This window comes from Heteronotia binoei, chromosome 1 (assembly GCF_032191835.1).
Source record: "Heteronotia binoei isolate CCM8104 ecotype False Entrance Well chromosome 1, APGP_CSIRO_Hbin_v1, whole genome shotgun sequence".
Lineage (NCBI taxonomy): Eukaryota > Metazoa > Chordata > Lepidosauria > Squamata > Gekkonidae > Heteronotia > Heteronotia binoei.
The window spans coordinates 195,844,569-195,861,966 of record NC_083223.1 but is presented as its reverse complement, the minus strand read 5'-3'; the positions used below and the strand labels follow the sequence as shown (position 1 = coordinate 195,861,966).

Below are 17,398 nucleotides of genomic sequence, written 5' to 3'. Positions count from 1 at the left end.
TTCAGTACATCCAAGAGTAGATCTCACACTCTAGATGGAAGAAATGATCAAGTCCTAGTAGGTAAGATTATATGCTTAAACTCTCTTAATCCTTCAGGATTACTTTAAATTCAGCAAGATTTGCTGAACACATTTTTAGGTATGGTTTGCTCTTTGCCACTGAAAGGAATTAGGAGAACATTACATAAAAATGTATGAGAGCTGTTTCACTGCTTTCAAGAATACCAAATCTGTCCAGTGCACATGTAGTTTGCATCTTGCTCTGCTGAATGTGGTTGAAGATCACATTTAACCCTTTTAAAAGGACAGGAAGGAACTGAAGGATGAAAAACAGTCTGACCCAGTTCGGAAAAAGGAATTACATTTTCTACTAAACAGATACATTAGCCTCAGTAGTGGATGACAACAAATTCAACATCATAAAATAGACTACAAGATTCTTTTCTCAACAAAGCATTAGTGTCTTACATTAGTAAACAGGATCATCTTGAAGTCTCCTGACCTGAAATGAGCAGGTAACTTCAAACTGGTCAGCTTTCTTCATTTAACTCCTCTATTCCACCTTAGGCACAAATCTGTACTCATAATCAATACCTTTTAAAAGTTATTGACACATGAAATCAATGATGCTCATGTGTAAGAAAGATACGTCTTAGAATCAGTATTCTACCTTTACTTGCTCAGAGCACACAAAATTTAAGCAAATGTGAGATCAGAGGTTGTAAAAGAAAGACAACGAAGCCCAAGGGCAGCCAGCATTACTCAGTTGATGTAAAAGGTCTGAAACACTAGAAGGCAATCAATTTCTACTTGTAGCTCATGCAGAAGGGTTCACACACTCAATAGAAAGAAAAAAGCACTTGCGCCATGACCACTACTCTAGAAAATCTAGTTCTTGTCACATACCATAGAGAAACTGAGAACACTGGGTGTAACCTTCTTCCATTTCTTCACATTTGTCCGCTGCAGTCTGCATGTCACTGTAGGTTGTGGCAAACACAGCAGCACCTGATTCCACTAGGAATTTGCACACTTGGACATTATTGCAAGATGCTGCACAATGCAGTGGCGTCCTACAGATTCCATAAAAGAGGGGGGGGGGGGAGAGAGAGAATGACAGCATGTTCTTCAGCATCTATTCAAAAATGTCCTGATTCACAGTAAGGAAAATAGGGATTATGAATCACTATAAAAATGTAAACGCCAACACTGATGATGGCACACATCATATAAACTTGATAAAGGTGATTTTCAGATGCCAAATGTCAATAGCAAGTGAATGACAATAGCAGGTTTGATTGGATTAGGTGTGATATGCAGAGGGGTAGTAAGCGTGGAGATACTAGTGTTGATAATTTATTTTATTTTTATTTTTTATCAAATTTATATCCTGCCCTCCACTATAATGGGCTCAGGAATGGGACAGGAAAGTTAGGTCTCAATTCCATTCAGGACCATTCAGTCCAGGAGGATGCAAAGAATCAATGGACATAAGTCTGACATCAGAAACCATAACATCCAGTTGCTGACCTAAGAGTAATAGTGCTCTTACAAAGGAATTTCAAAGGGAGATTAGGAGGGACTGTGAATTGCAACTGATAATGAAGCTCAAGACAATGCATCCTCTCCTGGACTGAACAGAGCTAGTTTTCCTGTCTCATTACCAATGTGTGCTATTATCATCTGGCATCTGAAATCACTCCACTCAAAGATTTAAGGACCAATCCAAGTGTTCTAATTTCTAATCAGAATTTTTTGAAAGAAAATGAATCCAGATAGGAACAGAGAAATTCAGGGGTTTTTTTAAAACAACCTTTCAGAATAAGTCAAAATACTTTCTTCAAAGTGGAATAATTTCTTCAAAGAGGAAGCTGTGAAAAAAGCAAGCTACCGTGTGGCTAAAGTAGAAGCCCTGGAAAAGGAAGCAGGAGAAGGAAGTTGCTTGGGGGACACATTTGAGCCCTGCATGGGCCGCATCTCTGACTCCCCTGAACTAGATTTCAAGCAGAACATTCTACTCAGATCATCTTCTGTTGTGGCTCACTGGTGGCAACTCCCTTCGTTTATAATAGGCATTCTATCAGGGAGGGAAACTGGATAGTCACATCTGGATTCCATATCAGCACAAGACCCAGCAGGTTAGAAAGATCCACTAGTTTAACTTAAACATGTACTACACCAAAGAAGCCGAAACTCTTACCATCCATCACTATCTGCAGCATTTACATTTACACCAAACTGTACCAGGAATTTCACTATTTCTGTGTGACCAGCACATACAGCATTGTGAAGCGCGGTAATGCCTTCATCATTGGGCAAACTAGGATCTTCAACCTACAGATCAAACACATAATGTCAGGGAGTAAGTGTCATTTATACAATTCCCAGTGCCTTCTGATATTCTCACATGAGAATAAGTGAATCTGTACTCTTCTACCATCTGCAAAAATTCATAATCCATAATCTCAGCTCAAATTTTACCCATAAACATGGGTAAATTTATACCTCATAAATGATTCTTTGTACAAGGTCAAATTCTCCTTCAAGAGATGAATCTAGAAGCAAAGCAAGAGGGTTGAATTTTACTCGCATTCCATGGCCAATTCTGTCTGAGCCAACTTTACGCAAGTTTGTCCTCTTCCCCTAAGAATGAAAAATAAAATATATTTTTAAAAAGACTTGCTGTTTACAAGGATGGCTGCATTAACAAATCAGGCTTATTAAACAAGAACACCCATTCCTTGCTACAGAAAGCTAAAAGCTGTATCTAATAAATTATTTATATTCAAACCTCATTTTTTAAAAAAGATTTCCTGTTTAACTGATTTCTAAAAAATGATCACATACTTTATCCTAGGGAGTATCTGCTAATGTAACCATGGTAACAGCAAGCAGCTTCCAAAAATATTTGAATGATGCTAACACAGTATGCTACAAGAGACAGGGCTGCACTTCAGTGTGGATAATTAAGAGTAACCATCTGAAGAAGCTGAACTTGAGAGAAGGTAAGCAGATAACAAGAATGAAACAACAGAAAAAACTGGGCACAAAAAAGGGGTAAAGGCCATACATACACATGAAGGACTGGGGGTAGGTGGGAATGTATCATAAGAGACATTAGGCACAATCAGCGGGATGGTGATGCACCAGCAGCATGAATCATAGGAAGGAATGTTGCAATTGTCCTAGCTCTAGCATTTTCATCTCTTAAGCTATGTTTCTGCCTTCCTCTGAAGCATCAGCAGTGCCTATGATCAATGTGTGGTGGCAGCTTTCTATTCCCAGTATTTCACCTTGCTTTCAAAAGCTTCAATAATAGGAATCCTGTAAAGAAGATCTGCTTTTGATCACTGAAAGTGAATATTACAGAAGTACAACTCCCTGTGGAAAGTCTCCATTCCATTCTAAATACATTAATTTCAAGAGGCTTAGACTGCAGTAACTACATAGGAGTGCAGTTAGAAAAATTTGGAATGATCAGTTTCAGCTAGCTTCAAACACTTTGCAGCTGCCAAATACAGCTTACATTCTGTCACAAGCCACATTCAACCCAGGACTTATTTGCTTAGTACTTATTTTACACCAGTGATATCACCAGCTGGTTAAAAAGCAGCAAATAAGCGCTATTCAGAGGGATATGCAAATTCTGACAGATGTCAGAATTAAAAAGAGTAAACAGAAATGAGTCATGTTGGCTGTTGCTCAGTTCACACTCCCAGAAGCAGAGGAAAAAATCCTATTTTCTTCATGCAACTTGATTTCTAAAGCAAGATGACTTTTTTGGTATTTAAGTTAAAATCCAGAGGGCTTCAAAAAAAAGAAAACTGCTAAGTAGCAATCTATTATTAACACAACCCATATCACCCACGCTAGTTTGAACTCAATACCAGAACAGCTCCGCTGGGGCACATTTATATCTGGCCCATGGGGAGCATTTATATCTGGCCCCAAAACCTGTGTGTTTCGGGCAGCAACAGAAACTGTGGGAAAAACAGTGCTGTCAGTTCAAGCGATGGAGTGGCCAAACAGGTTTAAGAAGCTGTAAAGATTTCAATGCGAATGGCAGAGATAAATGAATTGTGCAACAAAGACTTATTATGTGAGGAGGGATAGTAAACAGAGCAGCAGCTGCCACTGAGCATCAAGAATTGTCCATGAATGTCCCTAATCTGACACCAGTCTGTACTGAAGAGGCTAGACCACATGGCCTTCGATGCTTCTCTTCACACCATTCTAGAATCATCAGGACATGAACATTTGAAACAGGCTCATTATTAAAAGTTAAAATCCCAAAATTAAAATCCCAAATTGTGCACTGCTTTTAAGGTGTCACCATAATATGAAACTCAAATCTACAATTATTCCAAAGAGACACATAAGAAGGTTTTGGGGTTTTTTTTATATTCCAACATTGGCTACAAAGATCTTCTGCAAAATTTGTACCTATGGTTAGAAGTGCAAGCTATTTATGAATGCTAGAAATGCGACTATGTCTCAATCCCAACATTGGCAGCAATTTCATCCAAATTAGGAAAACAGAAGAGTGCACCATTGGAAGACTCCTTCCCCCATACCCAAGTTGTAAATAATGGTTTATGGACAAGGTCTGTTATTTTATCTTCCTCCTGTTAACTACAGTGTATGAATAGACATCGTTAGCCAACTGTCCCTGTAGCAAATCCTAAAAATTGCATCTAGAAGCAATGGAAATACAAAAACACAGTCAAACTGCCAAGTCAAAACAAAGAGTTAGTGGCCCCAAAGAAGAAGTAAGGAAATTTCTAAGGAAGAAAATTCTCTCCACTACAGCCTTCTGCTTATGCTGACAATGAGACAAATTCTCACTTCTAGCATTCATAACTAACTTACTCTTCTAATCATATGATTTAGAAATCTTATACAAAATCTTTGCTATCATCAACTATCATTTGCTTCAACAGAAGATGCTGATCAAACCTGCCTTTTACACAGCCTGGGAACATCCTGCAAATATAAAACCTATAGTACAATGGAAGGCACAATTCACTGTACTTCAGCTTCATTTCCATCTGACTGAGGATTCCAATGAAACAACTCTATTGTTGATAATAAAACAGAGTTACATCAACCATGTCTGCAAAGACTAGCCTATTCACCTCCACAACAGAATCTTAAATGAGTGAATCAAGTTTGTTTTTTTAACTTACAGGCGGCAAAGAAAATTGCCCAGTGATTTCAGGAGGTTGCATACTGAACAAGTCCTCTCCCAAACTCTCTGGTTCTCCGGAAGGGTATGGAGGAGGTGGATAAGGTGGATATTCCTCCGTATACATTTCCATGGGCAAGGACATCTCAAGGCTTGATTCCTCCATATCAGACTGAGTGCTCAAGGTACTGTCCGGTATCCCTTCAGGAACACTCTCTAGTCCTAATGAAGGCCCAGGCCCTACAGTCTGATCAATACTTATGTTTTCTGCCTCCTCTACAATAGCAGGTTCAGGTGGAGGGGGGACCATTTCTTTGTCCCCCTCTGTGCTTAGGTAAGGGTTTGGAATTTCTGTTGAGCTCTCAGTGGCAGCCACTGAGGTTTGCTTTGATGGGTATGATGGGACTGAGATAGTCTCCATAGCAGCCAGTGTTGTTCTCTGGTATAAGAGCTTCTGAATATTAGGGCCATTGGGACCTTCTGGTTCAGTAATGGAGCTACGTTTCTTCAGCGGCCTCGGCGCATTAGATAACTTCTTCCGAAGGGCCTCCAAATCTGCATCACTTTGATTTCTGTAAGGATTTGATAAGAAAGGCAATAGTTTGGTGGGACTGAGTGGGCGAGGAATGCGTTCAGTTTCATTATTTTCACTGGTTGAAGCTGTAGTCTCCAGTTCAGGCTCTGGACTGGCTGGCTTGCCTTGGGCGCTTGAATAAATATTCTCTGTCTGATGCTGTTGATTTGGGGGAGCAGCTCCAGGAATAACTGGCTTTCCATATACTGCGGAGCATTTAGAAAGAAAACCAATTTAGAAACAAAACTATAAGCATTTGGCAAAGAGAACAAGCAAATGGAAAATTTACTATTAAAGAACACTGTATAATGGGACACATTAGTGCAAGTCTAACAGCTGGCTTATAGCTAATATGGAGTTGGCTGCCATTCTTTCTCATTCAGTCTCTTCAATCTTCTTTCTATAACCTTGAGAAAGGAAGTCAATTCCCATGGCCTTTAATTTTCATTCATTTCTCCAAGCTCCCCTCCCCCCCAAATGAAAGCAATGACCCAGATGGGCTGTGGACTAGAAAAAGGCTGCAGCATCATAGTGCGGGTTCTTAAAAAATCAGTATGTGGTATGAACTTTTAACATGTGCATGGTTCTTCCCTATGTGCATGTCATAGTCACAAATGGTAATTGCAGCCTTTGAGAAAAAGAATTAGGGGTCCTTGCTAAAAGGATTGAGAACTACTGGATTTAAGGAAATATTAATTTATTCAAACAAAGTTTGAATCCAGTGACATCTTTAAGATCAAGTTTTATACAAGGTATAAACTGCATCTTTCTAGAAGACAACTGATGGCAAAGATATCTGATGACCAAAATTCAAGTCCAATTCATCCATACTGATCTAATCAAAATTCTGAGTATCCGCATACAATTGGGAACCTGTCACATATGTACCCACCCAAGGAATTTTTAAAAAATATAAAAGAAACCCCAAGAGGAGTGGTTATGATGTGGAAAATAACCAACTATTAATGTGTTGTATATTCTTCCTCAAGAGAATCTGTCCAACAGTTAGCTAGAAATACTATATTTCTTCTCAGGTTTTTTTGTAGAAAAAGCCCAGCAGGAACTCATTTGCATATTAGGCCACATCCCTGATGTTACCATTGTTTCACAAAGGGCTTTTCTGTCGAAGAAGCCCAGCAGGAACTCATTTGCACATTAAGCCACACACCCCTCTTATAAAAATGCCTATCTGATATCGCACAGCTTCCAGAATGAAACCCACCACCATCACTCACTGCAAGTGCCTGAGACAGAGCAAAAAATAAATGGGGACTATAAGAAGTTATTTTCCTCTAATCCTAATTAACCAGGATGTCATGGAATCATGAGAATTACTTGCAAATGTCATCCTTCAATCATTGGGGATTTTAAAAATTTCCCTGATCTGGGGTCAGCACATTTCACTGGCTTAAAAGTAAAAAGTAAAGATAGTCTCCTGTGCAAGCACCGAGTCGTTACTGAACCATGGGGTGACATCACATCATAACGTTTTCTTGGCAGACTTTTTACAGGGTGGGTTGCCATTGCCTTCCCCAGTCATCTACACTTTACCCCTAGCAAGCTGGGTACTCATTTTACCGACCTCAAAAGGATGGAAGGCTGTGTCAACCTTAAGCTGGCTACCTGAACCCAGATTCCGCCAGGATTGAACTCAGGTCGTGAGCAGAGCTTGGACTGCAATACTGCAGCTTACCACTCTGGGCCACGGGGCTCCCTTTTCACTGGCATACTGGTGGGCAATGGCCACCAACATTAGTACTGGAATGTGCTTCTTCAGTTCCCCTTTGATGACAATGAGTGAAACCAAGACAACATTTGCTTCTTCATGATCACAAGAATATACAAAAGCTTTATAATCCATTTATAATTATCTTTTCCCTGTTTTCCCAGAACCAAATCTACTTTTACAGCTATTTGGGGGAAGAAATCCTCTAGTAAGAGAATCTGCATATATTTTCAGAGAGCAGAACCCAAGAACAACATATGGGCAAACACATGTGACCAGAGAGTAGCACTTTGAATTTTCAAGAGTTCTCCATATTGCTCATTCTGACTGAAATGTTACTCTCTGACACACACACACTCACAAGGTATTTGGAGAACAGAGGGGTCTATGGTGAAGCAGAATAGTAGTGCTCTTGAAAAGTTAAATGACACCCAAATGCTCACCGCTTGGAAAATGTGGCCCTCTGGTCTGAGTCCTTGTCAAAGCACTCTGCACTGCCTGCTGAAAGTTCTTCCCAGGAGTCTGCTGCTTTGTGTACATGCTGTATATTGAACTTGCAGCCACAGTCTGCGGCTTTCGAAACGGGGGTGGAGGGGCCTCTTTGGCTGGCTGAGGAGTGAAAGGTCTCACAGCTGCTGCAGGAGGAGTCTCTTGTTTGGGAAGACTCTGGTCCTGATTAGGAGATGGACCACTTGAGGACACAGAGATTCTTTGCTGGATCTGCTGAGACGCAGGTGGTGTTGGCGACTTTTGCTTGCTTCCCAAAGTTGTAACTGCCAGAGGCAGCTTCTGAACATTACCATCAGGCTTAACATCTGGGGAGGGTAGCTGACTGGCTTGACCAAAATAAGGTAAACTGATCTGCTTTGGCTTGGTGGGAACTGGTGGTGGTACTTTTGCCACATTTTTTGAGCCTGACTGAGGAAAAACAATAACCAGGAAAATTAAAAATATTTAAGAAATCAAATGTTAAACTAATCTTGGCTACTAGATCAAGTTAAATAGACACTTTGGTTTGCAAACAGCAACAGCTTGCTGAGATAGTAAATCTCTCTCTCTCTGCTTCTGAGTTGTATAGCTTAAGATACAGCTTCATAATAGATTTTGAATAATACTTCCAGACATTATGCAAAACTTGAGTTGGTAACATACATCTGCTGCACAAAATGATAGGCATCATACATTAGCCTTTGTAAAGACTAAAGAGGGCATGGCATACATTTGTACAACACATATGGTAACATTTCCTTCTAATTCAGGCAAATAACTGCCACTGTATAATGAACTACCACTGAGAAAGAAGGGGAAGAAAATCACTTGTCAAAGACAGTCACTGAGCCCCAGATCTCATTTATAAACCAAATCTCAGGTCATGCATTATGTACAGTAGATCACAGTTGCTAACAAGAGAATGAATAACTTAACAGTCATTCATGACAAAGTGTTCATAGTACTGTCATATTTAATCTACTTCTTTTTTCCAACATGCACAGAAAGCAAAATAAGATTGTGACTAAAGAAGTATAGCACATTTTCTGAATACCTGGCCATCACGCAAGAGGTCTTCACTACTCTGATTTTTTCTCAGTGTACCCGTTGTGGGCATTCCAGTGCCTCCATTTGAGTCAACAGAATCAAACATGGAAAAAGGCCGTACTTTCTTTTCTCTGAGAGGAATGTCACCCTCCCCAGCTGAAAGGCATAAAGAATAAGATTTAATGCAAGAAGATGGAATACTTGTGAAAAGCAGAACGAGGGTACTCAAACATCAGCTTCAAACCAGATGTAGCACAACAAGTTTGCAGCAAATGAACATGAATGGTTTTTGTTTTGTAAACTGAATACAGAAAATTATTATTAATTAGGCACACTCAAGCACAGAAAAGAAGAAATGAATTCCAGCAGCTATCTCCAAACTTTATTACTGAGCAGACAGTTTTATCTCAACTCAGATGCCTATTAATAAAACATCTGGCTAAGTTTTGTAAATAAATAAGCATTTAAATTAAAGTGACATTGAGCGGTCCAGCTGCAAGCATGATGTGCAAGGTAAAAGATATTTTAAGCATACTCATGGGTTGAGGCAGTGGTTGTTTATGAACTCTGATGATGCCCACTAACAAGAATAAGTCAGCAAGTTGGAAGCCAATTCCAGTTAACCAGGCAGCGTATTTACACCCTTAGGAGGTTCAAAAGAGCTTCCAAGTAGAAGATTTTTTTTTTGGGGGGGGGGGGGGGGATGGCCAACTCCCACTGCTGTAAGGAAATAATGACTCTTCCAGCACCTGAGCCACTAGATCAGGGTTTTCCAAACTTTTCCTTCCCGTGGCCCAGTTATTTTTACACTTCTCCTTTGTGGCCCACTAAAATTTGGGGGTGGAGCCGGGAGACAGGAATTATGTCATTTCCTGTGGTGTCACTTCCAGGTCAAGGGCCAAGTGATGTCACTTCCAGGGCACACTGAACCAAAATTCCACCAAAACCAAAACTCCACCTTTTCCTGTGATGTCACTTCCAGGGCACTCCCCCAAACCTGTCTCTTCTTCTGAAGTAACTTCGTTTTCAGAAAAATCTCTCTGCTTAAACTCATGCTGAGCCAAAATGGGGGTGGAAAGTGGATGGTCTGCAACTTTTTCATACATTCCCAGGGTCCTCTCTTTCCACCCTCACACCTGCATGCACCTATCTGTTTGCGTGTTCTTCTCCAGCTTGCAAGCACTCCTAATGTCCATGTTCAGTTGCCTGCACCACCTACACACCCCTTCCCCAACAGCAATTGCCACCAGGAATGCCAGCGCTGTGTACCACCCACACTGGGCCCTGGCAGCTGCTGTACCTCAAGATATGCTGACACATTTAGTAGGCCCCTTCCTTCAGCTACTACTACTGGAACCCTTCCTCAAGCTACAAACAAGCTTGCTTGGTCTCAAGAAAATCTTTTAACAGCTGTTTTTCATACTTTTTCTTGACTGAAACACTGGGAAATCGCTGTGAAAGGTAGAGAATTGTAGTGCAATTAATGAATTAATTTCAAGTTATATAAAGTTCATACAAGCTTTTCTGCAGTTATTACAAAAAGGATATTTATGAGGGGCTTGCAACTTTTTACTGGCTGTGTTTCCCATGCCTTTAAAAGCAGCCTGTTTTGCATTTATTTAGCCAGTGAACTTATTTCATCCTCTTTAATATCTACAGAAGAGGTTTAATTCTGGTGTCAGACAGCTGTTAAAAGCAGGACCAGTAAAATGGTGCCAAGTTCATAGTACTATCACTTCCAGTGCTGTTGAGATATACAGCAGTAATCTCCAATAATCTCTTTCTGCCCCACACCTCTAACTCTCACTCACTCACACAGAAATCTCATAGAAAGGCCAGCTGGCTACATTGACAGAGCTCCTATGTCTGCAACAACAGTATGATGAACAGAAAAGTTTCATCCAGCAAAAATGGAAGAAAAGAAAGACATGGAAAGAAAGAACGTAAGAGCAGTCAAGTTGGATCAGACTAGTGGACCATCCAGTCCAAAATTCTCTCATACAATGCCCCAAAAGCACCAGAATGTCCACTAATGGGGCCAGAGCACTAGAAGCCCTCCCACCGTTGCTTCCCCCCACCCCCAGCACTAAGAATAAAGAGCATCCCTTGCAGAGGGAAAAAGAAAGAAGGGGGGACAAAGGGGAAAAAAGCCTTACTCACCATCAGATTACCCCAGCCAGCAACAATTCTGCCCAGGGGCTGTTTGGTAAAAAAAATAGCTACTGGAATGCCCACTTCCCGCCCCTCCCGGCTGAAAAAAACACACACCCCTTCTTTGCTACCCAGGCCTCCTGGGGAAATTTCCCCAAAAGAACATACTGCAAGGCACATAAAAGCTCATACCTTTCATCGATCTAAAGTGGCAGTGGACGCCAGCTTTTCTCTCAAACACTGGGAGAGGGGGAGAAGGAAGGAGAGACAGCCCAGCTCCTCTCTGCACAACACAGAGACGGAGGAAGGAAGGAAGGAAGGCAAACAGAGCTTAGGCTTTGCAGCCTGTGTCAGTCTTATAGGCTAGCTTTTCTCTGCACAACACAGAGACAGGGGAAGGAAGGAAGCCAAATGGAGCTCAGGCTTTGCAGCCTGTGTCAGTCGTCAAACCTAGCTTTTCTCTGCACAACACAGAGACAGGGGAAGGAAGGAAGCCAAATGGAGCTCAGGCTTTGCAGCCTGTGTCAGTCTTCAAGGCTAGCTTTTCTCTATACAGCAGAGAGACGGTGGAAGGAAGGAAGCAGAGCAGAGGTCATGCTTTGCTGGGGGTGGGGTTAGCTTTGGCTTTTCTTGTAACCCAGTACCGACGCTTCCGTGGCCCAGTACTGGGTCCTGACCCTGCAAATGGGTCTGAAGTGAAACACCTGAGTACATGAGCATTACTATGTCACCGTCCCCACTTGAATTCTTCACTTGCTCCTTGACCAAACTGCGTCCAATTTATTTTGGAACATATTTAGAAACATATATGCTACAAGAGGATGGATGGTCTTTTCTCTCACCATTATATAAGAAGCAATTTATTAAATACATGGACAAAATACAAGAAATATGGAGATGAGAGAAGACCTTTATGGATAGTGCCAGCTGAAGTAATAAAGGTAACGGCTGAGATAGGTGAAGAAAAGTGGCTGTCATATAATCAAATGTTAAAAATACAAAGTGGAAAAATAGAACTGAAAAGTGCTGAAGAACTGAGTCACAAATATGATTGGTTTCAAATGCAACAAATAAAGAGCTTGAAAGAGAATGACATTAAAACTGAAGGAATAAGGAAAGAGCAAACAGAAATGGAAAAAGTTCTGCTTGGAGACAATGATAAACTAATTTCAAAAGTATACAAATTACTTTTACAATGGTCTACAGAAGATGAAGTAGTGAAATCTCAAATGATTAAATGGGCAATTAATGTAAATAAATCGAATATAAATCGAATAAAGTAAAGTAAAGAAATAAAGATGGAATCTTGGGAATATCTGTGGAAGAACTATGAAACTCGCAACATGTCAAAGTATTAAAGAAAATTGTTTTAAGATGATGTATAGATGGTATATAACTCCTAAAAAATTGGCAAAGATGAATAATAAGATGCCAGATATATGTTGGAAATGCAAAAAGCATGATGGTTCTTTCTACCATATGTGGTGGACTTGTGAAAGAGCTAAAATGTTTTGGCAGATGATTCAGCAAGAGATTTCTAAGATCTTGGGATATGAGTTTAACAAAGCTGCAGAGACTTTTCTGTTGGGACTACAAATGGAAACATTTCCAAAAGAAGATAGAACTTTAATCTGGTACTTGCTCTCAGCCGCTAGGACATTGTATGCGCAGTTGTGGAAGCAAGAAAAAATACCAGAAAAATGGGATTGGATTATAAAAGTTATGACATGGAGTGAAATGGTCAAATTAACAAGAATATTAAGAGACTATGATTTGGAAGTTTTTAAGATGGAGTGGAAGAAGTTCAGAAGATATGTAGAAAAAGAGTGGAAAATAAAAGGACATTGGACAATTTTTGATAATGATTAAGTTTTAAAAGAAGAATATAACTTTTGGTTTTCTTAATAGTTAAGGGTACCTTTAATATTTTTTTAAGTAAATCACTGGTAGGGGTCAAATAATGGGGGGAGGGGTGGGGGAAAAGTAAGATATGGGGTAGATAAATTTTTCTTTTTAAGTTGTAAGATATTGATATAGATTTGCTACCATATGTTACCAATAAAATTGTTAAAAAAAAAGAAACATATATGCTACCACTCCAGGAACCAGTTTGCAACTATATATCTCATTGTCAAAAGATTCTTAAGCAGAAACATTATTTTATCTTGGCCAACAACAATAAAGCCAACTATTAACCCAACAAGCACTTACCCTGCCCTTCACTGTTACCACTGGCTTTTGCTACTGAGGAAGTTGGCCCTTGGTTGATAAAGTTGTCAGCCCTTGGATTACTCCAGTCACTTATAGCCAGTGGAGGCTTTGAACCAGCAGAAGCAAGAGCTAAAGCAAAGGAGAATAAACATACAATAGAAATTAGAAAGAAATACATTTCAAGATCCATGCCAGCACACAAGAACTGCACCTCTTAAAATAACAAAGTTGCTCTGCTTTGAGCACGAAAAAAACAGTAAATCTGGCAATCAGGAGAGCTCACCAAAATAAAAGCATAACTGAAGCAAGAAAACTGGTTTTAAAATCTCACAGAATTTTTAGTGCAGGGTAAATGATCTTTTTCAGGGGAAAGTTGCTCTCAATAACTCTAAGGTCTTAGCTGGAGCATTCTGATACATGTACTCCACTTATACCATGGTAATACAGAGAATGCAGCTCTCCAAGGTTGTTTGATATGTTTCTTATTAAATCTACCAGTTGTTAATACTGGCTTAAACACTGTGTGTCAATATTTTATAGATGTTTTGCTATACACTAAATGAACTGCAAAAAGCATCTTTAAGTAACAAAAAAGGGCAGTATTTTCAGAAAAAAGAATTTTCATGCGATCAGAAGAAAAAGACAATATATCAAATGTAAAGGGGATTCGATATGAAATGGCCTTGGCATGACTGGAAGCTGTTGCTGCTTGCACAAGGGGGAGTCTACAACTTCCTCTTAGGCTGCAGGAAATCTTCCCTGCACTGAACCCAAATGCTGCACCAGGGAGGTCCCCCGAATAAAAATTTCATTTATGTTCACTGAGCATTACAAATAAAATTACAAATGAAGAACAATGCAGGGTTCTTTAGCTTAATTACACACTGATGTTGAAAGAAATGTGGATTTTGAGATTAATCCAGACATTAAAACAGATATAATACATGTATTTTGGAACTGTCTAATAATAATCCCCTTCTGGGAACGGATCTTAACTGCAATCAGAGAAATGACAGGCTATGTAATGCCAAGAGATCTGAAAATAGGCTATTTTAAAAATTCTTTTGGAACAGATGGTACAGAAATAGTCACAAAGAGGGTGCAAGAATGAGTATTGCCACAAATGGAAGTCTCTAAGCCATGTGTGGCCAAACTTGTTAATGTTAGAGCCACATAGAATAAACATCACATGTTTGAGAACTGCAAGACATGAAGATCAGATGTTTAAGAGCTGGAGGAGAGGGGGGGAGGGAAGGAAGGCAGGCAGACAGACAGACACAGACAGGTGAAGAGGAGGTAGAAAGAAAGTAACTTTAGCTTTAAATGCATTCTCCAAGCTGCCAGCTGGCTTGGAGAAGTTATTTAAAGAGACAAATGCCTTCTCCAAGTCAGCCAACAGGACAGTGGGGACTTTGAGAGCCACACAATGTGTGTGAAAGAGCCACCTCTGCTCTAAGATCACTATTATTGATAGAATGGTATAAACTAATCTGGAGTAAGTTATTAACAACAATGACTTACTATAACAGGAAAAGAAAACAACAGGTTTGTAAAAAACTGGATACTACTCACTGAATACTAGAATACAAAATTTTGGGATAACGCAGTCTTATGTATTATTTTCCTTGATATAACTAAAAACTTTAAAAAAAAAAAAGGAATGTGAATTTTGACACCAATCCTGACATCAGAATACATGCTTGTTTCCAAACAAGCAAAAAAGCCAGAAAGTGCAGTGTTTGCTGCATGGTGCTTCCTTCCCTGGCAATGGTTGCAGTCCTGGGTTGTAGGATCTAACTAAGAACACAGCTTGTTCTCTACAAAGATGCAGGCATTCAGATACAGATTAGAGCCCATTGTTTATACAGGTGACCACAAGAGGCAGTTTGCTTTTTAAAACATATTAGTAAAACTTTTGTTAGCAACTGGAGTTCTATTGATAATTGGCAGCTACAATGTAGAAAGGTAAGAACTGCATTTTCACCTCTGCATGATCTCCAAATCTCCACACAAGGTGTTAGAGCTTTTGTATGAAAGTGCATTTACAGAGTGCTCTACATCAGTATATATCCTCGTTATTGTGAGATGATGAGTGGAAACTATGAGACACTGATTCACTCAAAGTTACTCACATGTAATATACAGATGAACAGGGAAGGGAACGAAATCTCCACTAAGCTCAAGCTTACAATTCACAAATTTCACAGTGTTAGTCACAGATGATTTTCACAGAACACTTAACACTGCTTGAGCAAACGGGCTACTGGGCAGCAGGGAGGAGAGAAAGCTCAATTTACATAACTGAATCCTATTTCTCTGCTAGAAATAAAATGTATCTTTAAGCAAGTATTCTTAAGCCATCATATACATTGAGATACCTGTATTTTGCACACCGTTCCTGAGTATATCGTATATAATAAGATGTTGCATGCCCCCTCCCTTCTGTTCAAAGTGGCCTTTTTATCAACAAGACTGAATCCATCAACATTACTGCTTAAACTAGGACTCTCTATAAGGTAAAATTAATTATGTATCAATTTGCTAGTTTCTCACTTTTGGACAACTTGTTTCTTCTATTTCCAAGCATTAGTCAACATTTAAAGCTTTATTTTCCACTTTACATTTGCACCTTAATATTAACAATCCATGAAATATTTACATTAACAGGATTTGCACTAAGTATTTCCAATTAATATCAGGATAAAAGAGACATTAAATAGCAATTTATTTGCATGAATTTTGAAGACAGACATTCCTTTTCATGTTTTTGCATTGACAGTTTTATCAAGCTTACTGTTTAAACAGCATATGCTACACAGGATGAAGTAAACATCTGTCTAAAATTCAGATATCATTTCTAGTCAATTAAACTAACAGGAACACTAGACAAAGATACATCATTGTTACTTTCAGACAAATAAATGAAATAGGACAAGTTAACTGGTGTACCTGCTTGTTATGTTTGAATCAGCAAACCAGATGAAGAGAAACAATGAGTGGATGTGAAAAAATGTTTAAAAATGATAATTACCACTAGGAGCCTTCATTTGTGAAAGAACTCCACCTCTCATATTTGGTAGGGTTTGGGTTTTCAGTGGACCATCAGGGGCTTGTAAGGTTGCAGTGCCATCTGGAAAGGCAGGTTTGACTAGAAGTTCATTCCTTGAGGCAATGCGTGGCATGGTGGAAGACTGGATGTAAGGACCAACAGCTGCCACTCGACTTGGAGTAGATACCACTGGCTGTGGCTGATCTGAAGACACCTAAAGATCCATGAAGAAAAATATTTAAAATATTACATCACACTTTACATTTTGGGGGGAAACAACCAGGCTTTTACTACAAAGAAGGTATTATTACAACCCAGTTGCATTTTCAATTTTTAAAAAGCCTATAAAAGATTAAGTAGGTTAAATGTTGATGTGTTACTTAGAGCATTTTCATGCTGCAAGAAATTTCACCTCGTCAGAGAAGCCCCCTCCCCCCACCAAGTTTTAGAATTTTTAATTCAGAAGAAGGAAGCAATATTTTGGCACTCACTGGCACATTCTCTTTCTGCTGTAATGCAGCCTTCTTCTTCCACAGTCGTTCCCTCAGCTCATTAACACGCTTGTCCATTACTGCCACCTCTGAGTTGCGTTTGTTTAAGAAGTCCCTCTGTTGCTGCAACTTGGCATTCTGCTCTTGATTCAGTTTGTTCCTCAACTTAGCACAATCAAAAGAGCAAAATCAGGGACAAATAACTTACAAGGCAGATAAGAGGATGGAAATTGGCAAATTAAAAAAAATGTTAATTAAAAGGAGGGAGAGACATGTGAGGAAGTTTGAGTTGGGGTTTGGTTCTTTAAGCAGCATAGCAGGCAGTTAAAATCTAAAACATAGTATCACCTATTGAACAACATTGTACAATTCTTTGACTGTTTTGTAAGAAAATGGTGAACTAAGATCTTTTGGAAGGCACTGTATGATCTAGCCCTTTTAGCTATTATTGCAAGTTAGCAGACCTGATTTGCAA

General features: G+C 39.5%; 1 protein-coding gene across 1 annotated transcript in view; it reads right to left on the bottom strand.

Moving 5' to 3' along the window:
* Positions 1–17,398, bottom strand: part of TP53BP2 (tumor protein p53 binding protein 2) — a 39,833-nt gene that overhangs the window by 5,578 nt on the left and 16,857 nt on the right. The window contains exons 7-15 of the mRNA XM_060246042.1: positions 16,918–17,088; positions 16,415–16,646; positions 13,384–13,512; positions 9,029–9,177; positions 7,929–8,403; positions 5,187–5,965; positions 2,506–2,643; positions 2,201–2,334; positions 907–1,073 (exon numbers count right to left, since the gene is read on the bottom strand). Of these exons, the coding sequence (XP_060102025.1) occupies positions 907–1,073; positions 2,201–2,334; positions 2,506–2,643; positions 5,187–5,965; positions 7,929–8,403; positions 9,029–9,177; positions 13,384–13,512; positions 16,415–16,646; positions 16,918–17,088 (2,374 nt within the window). The remainder of the gene's footprint in view (positions 1–906; positions 1,074–2,200; positions 2,335–2,505; positions 2,644–5,186; positions 5,966–7,928; positions 8,404–9,028; positions 9,178–13,383; positions 13,513–16,414; positions 16,647–16,917; positions 17,089–17,398) is intronic.